Source organism: Dictyostelium discoideum (genome assembly GCF_000004695.1).
Source record: "Dictyostelium discoideum AX4 chromosome 3 chromosome, whole genome shotgun sequence".
NCBI lineage: Eukaryota > Evosea > Eumycetozoa > Dictyosteliales > Dictyosteliaceae > Dictyostelium > Dictyostelium discoideum.
Window position 1 is genome coordinate 2,026,761 of NC_007089.4, and position 7,500 is coordinate 2,034,260.

The 7,500-nt window shown below is 24.8% G+C and overlaps 2 protein-coding genes across 2 annotated transcripts in view; one reads left to right on the plus strand and one right to left on the minus strand.

Moving 5' to 3' along the window:
* DDB_G0279425 (hypothetical protein) overlaps positions 1 to 4,000 on the plus strand; it is a gene marked incomplete at both ends in the record, with an annotated part of 5,444 nt that extends 1,444 nt beyond the window's left edge. Inside the window, 4 exons of the mRNA XM_636528.1 lie at positions 1 to 360; positions 542 to 692; positions 796 to 885; positions 989 to 4,000. The exon at positions 1 to 360 is cut by the window's left edge and continues 23 nt beyond it. Of these exons, the coding sequence (XP_641620.1) occupies positions 1 to 360; positions 542 to 692; positions 796 to 885; positions 989 to 4,000 (3,613 nt within the window). The remainder of the gene's footprint in view (positions 361 to 541; positions 693 to 795; positions 886 to 988) is intronic.
* A 1,292-nt stretch (positions 4,001 to 5,292) lies between these two features.
* DDB_G0279427 (sestrin-like protein) lies at positions 5,293 to 7,399 on the minus strand (the record flags this gene model as incomplete). The annotated part of the gene is made up of 3 exons (XM_636529.1): positions 5,293 to 6,711; positions 6,878 to 7,137; positions 7,273 to 7,399. The coding sequence occupies 3 exons, from the start codon at positions 7,397 to 7,399 to the stop codon at positions 5,293 to 5,295; spliced, it is 1,806 nt and encodes a 601-aa protein (XP_641621.1).
* Positions 7,400 to 7,500: the final 101 nt, after the last annotated feature.

The following is a 7,500-nucleotide window of genomic DNA, read 5'->3' on the forward strand; positions in this document are numbered from 1 at the left end:
CGATGATATGTCGTCACCAATCTCATCACCCAATAATGGGACAATGTCATATATGGAGATAGAACCAACTGGCGAACAAGAATATATAGTATTTTGCATTGATTTGGATGAAGAGATTTCTACAGTGTTCAAACAATCATGTCCTCGTTTAGATCACGTTAAAAAAGCACTTTCACTTTTTATTAGATCCAAATTAAGAACTGATCCAACAACTAAATTTGCATTATGTACACTTAGAGTATCCTCAATTTGGACTTTGGATTTTACCAATGATTATTTAGATGTCAAAGGAAAACTAGACAAACTTACTCATGGTGGTAAATTCACAGCTTTTGATATGACAACACTTTTTGATATGATGTAAGTAATAATAATAATAATAATAATAATAATAATAATAATAATAATAATAATAATAATAATAATAATAATAATAATAATAATAATAATAATAATAATAATAATAATGAATATACATACATATATATAAACTATATGTTAAATCTTTTATATTAATATGTTCTTTTTTTTTTTCTTTTAGAGAGATCAAATATAATGAAATTGTTGAATCAAAGAAAACACAATTAATAAATTTCCCATTTTCTTCAGAAGTTAAAAGAGATTGGAGTTTAAGAGTTGTTTTTATTTATTCAAGATCAAATACTATTCCACAATATTTAGGTGGGGAGAATGTATGGTTCAATAATTATCATATACTGTTTTAATTTTTGATGATTTAACTAACCATTTTTTTTTTCCTGTTTTTCCCAATCTCTTATTCTTTTTTTTTTTTAGAGTATGGAATCACTTTTTAAAGAATCAAATTTTTATTTTGAACCAGTTTATATGCATCATATGAATAACTATCACCCAGACCATACAAAGGTAAGTTAATTGTTATTTAAATATATTTTTTTCTGTTTTTTTTTTTTAACCATGTTAAATATTTTATAATTATTAATTTTTTTTTTTTTTTAAAAAAAAAAAGATTGTTGAATCAATGACAAAATCAAAGAATAAACTTATTTATAAAGTATCAGATCAATCATCAATTAGAAAATTTTATTATTGTTTTTTGGGATTACTTTTTGTTCCTCCATCTCAAAGACCACCAGCTCCAAAGTATCAAAGATTCCCAGTTGGTTTGATTAATGAGAATATCCACAGATTGGGTTTATGGATTCATCAAAAATATCACTCAAATACATTCCCTTACTCAATGAATGGAAAGATTTTTGGTGGTCCAATGCATGGAGCTGGTGGCCAAATTCAAAATATGTTTCAAAATCCAGCACAATATCTTAATATAAATCAACTTTTACAACAACATCCTCATTTTGCACCACCTGCACATTTTTTCCAAATTCAACATCATCATCAACAAATTTTACAACAAGCCCAACAACAAGCTCAACAACAAGCTCAACATCAACAACAACAACTTCAACTTCAACACCAACATCAACATCAACAACAACAACAACATCAACAAATTCATGCACAGCATCAACTTGCTCAGCAACAAGCTCAACAAGCTCAACAAATTATTCATCACTTGCAACAACAAGCACAACAACAGGCCCAACAAGCTCAACAGGCACAAATTCATATTCAACAGGCTCAACAACAAGTACAACAAGCTCAACAACTTGTAGTACAGGCTCAGCAAAATATTAATAATAATAACAACAATAATAATAATGTTAATAATAATAATAATAATAATAATAATAATAATAATCTTAATAATAATATTAATAATAACAATAATAATGTTAATAATAATAATAATAATAATAATAATAATAATAATAATAATAATAATAATAATAACATTAACAATAATGCTAATGTTAACAATAATGTTAATAATAACAACAATGTAAATAATAACACCAATAATAACACACAAGTACAAAATACCCAAACAAACCAAGTGGCACAAAATATTGATGATGTCCAACCTGTTGCACCAGAGGCTATTCCACCTACTCCAATACCAACACCAGTTCCAGCAACAGTATCCATTCCTTTAAATAACAATAATAATAATAATAATAATAATAATAATAATAATAATAATAATAATAATAATAATAATAATAATAATAATAATAATAATAATAATAATACCAATAATAACAACCAGCCAAACAATAACCAACAAAATAATGATAACCCTCAACCAAACAATACTCCAAATAATACAAACATACAACCAAATAATACAAACATACAACCAAATAATCCTCAAGTAAATAACCAACCACAAAATGAGGCTCCACATAATAATATAAATAATAATAATAATAATAATAATAACAATAATATAAATAATAATAATAATAATAATAATCTTAATAATAATCTTAATAATAATAATAATAATCTTAATAATAATAATAATAATAATAATAATAATAATAATAATAATAATAATAATAATAATAATAATAATAATATTAATAATATTAATAATAATAATATTAATAATATTAATAATAATAATATTAATAATAATAATAATAATAATAATAATAATAATAATAATAATAATAATAATAATAATAATAACAATAACAACATTAACAATAATAATAATAATAACAACATTAACAACAATAATAACATTAACAACAATAATAATAATAATAATAATAATAACAATAATAATCACAATAATAATAACAACAACAATAATAATAATAATCTTCAAATAAATAATAACCCGCAACAACAACATCACCACAATCATAATAATCACCCACATGTAACATACTTTCCACAATTTCTTCATATTTTCCCAAATGCAGTTACACCACATTTAATTTATCATCCAGCCATAGCAGAGAATGGATTTGATCCATTAACAGTACCATTCCAGTTTGCTGGATATCCAATCCTTGGAACACAACAAACTGCATATCTTCAACATATGGCTGGTGTTCAACAACCAAATTTACAAAACCCATCAAATCTGAATGCTATGGCAGCTAAACATCATTCATTGAAATCATCAACCAGCAATAGTTCAGATTCTCAAACCCCTTACTTTCCTTCAATTGGATTGGATATGAAACACTATTTAAACAATGAACAGTTTAGTGACGTTATATTTGTAATTGGTAAATGTGAAGATTCTCCAGGTGAAAAGATATTTGGTCATCGTGTTATTCTCAGTGCTCGTTCAAAGTATTTCAAAGCTTTGTTCACCAATGGAATGAGAGAGAGTGGCAGTAGAGGTGGAGAAATTGTAGTTCCAGGAGTTTCAAGAGAGGTATTTTTAGCATTACTCTGTTATCTTTATACCGATGATCTTCCAAGTAATTCAATTTCCACATCAACCGATGGTAACTCTTGTAATCCTTCCACTTGGTTAACTGAACTTTTAATCTTGGCCAATCAATATATGCTCGATGGTTTAAAGGTCAAATGTTGTGAACTTATCGGTGAAACCCTTTCCTACTCAAATTTGGTGTCATTAATGACATTGGCCAGTATTCACGAGGCAACCGAATTAAAGAAAGCTTGTATATATTACTTTTATACAAATCTTCCTTTGTTTTTAAGAGATTGTTGCTTTGAACCAGATCCAACCAATGATGGTCCAGAGCAATTAGGTTATTTGATTGTCGATTATTTTACAAAAGTCGCTAAACTTGGTTTAACTGAAAAACAACCAGTTAATCAAACTACAACCACTACAACATCAACTAATGACAATGAAAATTCAAATAATAATAATAATAATAATAATAACAATAATAATAATAATAATAATAATAATAATAATAATAATAATAATAATAATAATAATAATAATAATAATAATAATAATAATAATACTAATAACAACAACAATAACAATAATACCAATAATAATAACAATAATAATAACAATAACAATAATAATGGTAATAACAATGAAAATGAAGTTAACTCTGCATCAGACCCAACATTAGCACAAAAGGAATTTGATGAATTGGTCTCCTTATTTTAATATAATTATAAACAATCCAATAAAACAAACTTTATTATCAGCCAAATCATATTAGATGCTATGATTTAGGATTGATTAATTTGTAAAATTTTTATTATTTTTTTTTTATTTAAAAGTTTTTTTGATGGAAGGAAACAAAATTTTACTTTTAATAAAAAAACACAAAATTCAACTTAAAAGTTTGTTTAATATGGCCATAGACATCATTTGTTTATTATTTACTTTATGTTTTTAAATATTAAAAATTATTGGAATGGCAGTATTTGGGATTATCCAAAAAAAAAAAAAAAAAATAGATAATTTGTTCATACTTTTTTTTAATTTTTATATTTATTATTTTCTCTTTTTTAAAAAAAAAGATACAATGAGATTTTTTGAATTGTTATGATTTCTAATTATTATTGCATTTTAGGCAATCCACAGGCTCTACCATTTTTAAAAAACTCTCTTTTACAGAAAATTCTAAGTACCATCTAAAAATTTAATTTTTTATATTGAATTATCTTTGCTTTTAGATAAAACATAAATAATTATTTTAAAAAAAAATAGATAATATCTTAGATCCAGAAAGGCAATATAGAAAATTTGGAACACTGGTAAAAAAAGTTGTATTTTCATTAATTTTTGGTGGTGAGAAATATTTTGGTTTTAAAATTGACTAAAAAAAACATACTCTAATGAAATCTTTAAATTAATAGAATAATTACTTCTCTCTCAATATCTTTTTAATAAGAGATAAATAAATGTTTTGGTTGATTCCAGACCAAGGTTGACCAATATTTTAAAATAAAAATAAAAATAAAAAAATTGTAATTATAAAAAAAATATTTTCTATAATTAATTTAAAGTAAACTTTTAGATTTTAGGGTATATATAATTAACCAAGAAATAAAATAAAAAAAAGAATTTTTAATCAATTTTTAGGAAAAAGATAAAAAAGATAAATCAATTAATTTTAATAATTGACCTATTATTTTTAGTTTATTGTATTATCAAACCACCTTATTCTATTAGTTTGATTTTTCTTTTTTTTTTTTTTGTTTCTTTTTTTTTTTTTATTTCTTTTTTTTCTTCTTCAGTCTTTAAATAATATTACCAATATTATTATTATTTTTTTACTTTTTTTTTTTTTCTTTTTTTCTTTTTTTTTTTTTTCTTTTTTCTTTTTTTTTATTTTATTATTGTTGACATGCACGATTATTTTCTGTATATTATACTATTAAATATATATATATATATATTTTTTTTTTTTTATAAAAAAAAAAAAAAAAATAAAAAAAAGAAATAAAATTCTACCTTCTATTTTGATAATTCATTACTGAGTAAAGACCATAGAGTAAACTAGCTTGTTTATGAGAACAAACAGCCAATAAAGAGAGATGACATTTTTCATCGGGTTTTAAAGAATATCCCAACTTTGAATAATCGTCTCTTTTGATAGTTTCAGGGAAACAAACTGCTTTCTTGACAAAATTTTTCAAACTTCTACTTAAAAACATATTAACTTCTTGATAGTTATAATCATCATGTAACATACCCTTTACACGTTGAACATAATACCAAACTGCTCTACGGAATGGAAGTGTATCTATATCGGTATTGTTATTAAATTTATAGTAAGTCATTGTATAGACAAAAGAGAACTCTTCATCCAATAATGGAGCAGCGTCAGGGAAATATCTACTGACCAATTCATAACCATGTTCTCTCCAAGAATATTCTTGAGCGGAAAAGATATTGTACAATTTGCTAGATACATCAAAATCGGTATGAGTCATTGTATTATTTCCAATGTAACGTGAGAAATCTGACATTCTATCAGAAGATTGTGATAAAGTTGATGATGATGAATCACCACCACCAGCAGAGTTTGAAGTTGTATTGGTGTTGGTAGTTGTTGTTGTAGTTGTTGTAGTTGTTGTAGTTGTTGTTGTATTGTTATTTGAAGATTGAGAATCATCACCAGCATTATGAAAATCTTGTTGTCTATCATGTAATTGATCATCATCATCATCATCTTGTTGTTGTGATCTTCTATTCTTTAATAATTCCATTACTTTTGCAGTATTTTCGGTTGCAGCAGTATCTTCGATTTCACAATCACTATCATTTAGAGAGAAACTACTTGAGAGGTTATTTGATTCTGATAGACCACACTCTGGTGATATACCACAACAGAATACAAAACCTGACAAGGAAAGAAATGTACAAATTAAAACCATGGCATGAACCAATTCAGCGATGGACCAAGCATCGGTACCTTTTACCAAATACTCTATATCTAATTTTGGCAATAGCCAAGGTTGATGAGCCAATAACTCTATAACTTTGAGTAAATTTTTTAATTTTGCTGGAATATGATCAATACCTTGTAACCAACGTGCATCACCATTGTTCATTAGAAACTCATGTTCTTGTAACGCTATAATATAACTACATTTGTAACGTGCTGCTGCTAGTATACCAATGTAATTTCTCCAATGAAGTGGTAATGGTCCTGGATCTCTCATTATTGTATTGTATGCTAGAAGAAACTTTTCTAAATATTGTGGATGCCAACCTAAAATTCTTGTTAAATGATTTACTCTACCATGTTGTAAAAAAACATCTTGAAATAACTTTCTTGTTAATTCATCATCTGTATTCAATGGTGGTAATTGTGATTCTGATGTAAATACTGTTGTTCTTTGTTTGGGTATATGATATTTTTCCTAAAAATAAAAATAAAAAATAAAAATTAATATTAATTTTGAAAAAAAAAAAAAAACATTGGAAAAAAAGATATTTTTTTTTTTTTTTTTTTTTTTTTTTGGTGCTAAAACTAAAAAAATAAAAAAAATTTCGAATTAAAAAAAAAAAAAAAATTCAAAGACTTACCTGTATTGGTTTTAAAAAATTTGTGAAGGCTTCACTAATATCATCAAAAGGTGATTCTGTAGATAAAACCACAATCATAGGTAAATGATTTTTTATCAATTTCTCATTATCTGGATTTGATAAAGTGTTTATTATATACTCGATTGCAGTTTTACGAACATCGTTATCCTCTGATTGTAAATTTAAAAAATATGATGATAATGGATCCAATTCATTTTGAGGTGATGCTGGTGGTGAATAATCTGAACCAAATGGTGGATCTATTTATATTTTTATGATTTTTCCAATTATTAAAATATTGTTAGATAAAGTTACTTTGATAAACCTGTTTTTTTTTTTTTTTTTTTTTTTTTTTTTTTTTTTTTTTTTTTTTTTTTTTTTATATGTGAACCTACCTAATGAATATCTTTTATTTGCTTGAAAAGGTGAAGAAGATGACGATATAATCCATTCTGAGGAGCTGTTACCAGCTGGTGCCCCATCTACATTTTGGCCTTTACTTGTCATTCCCATACTAATCATTATTTAAATATGTGGGTTTAAATTTATTTATGCTATTTATTTGTGTATATATTTATGTGTTTTTGGATGGTAGTGGTGTTGGATGTATATCTCTAAAAATT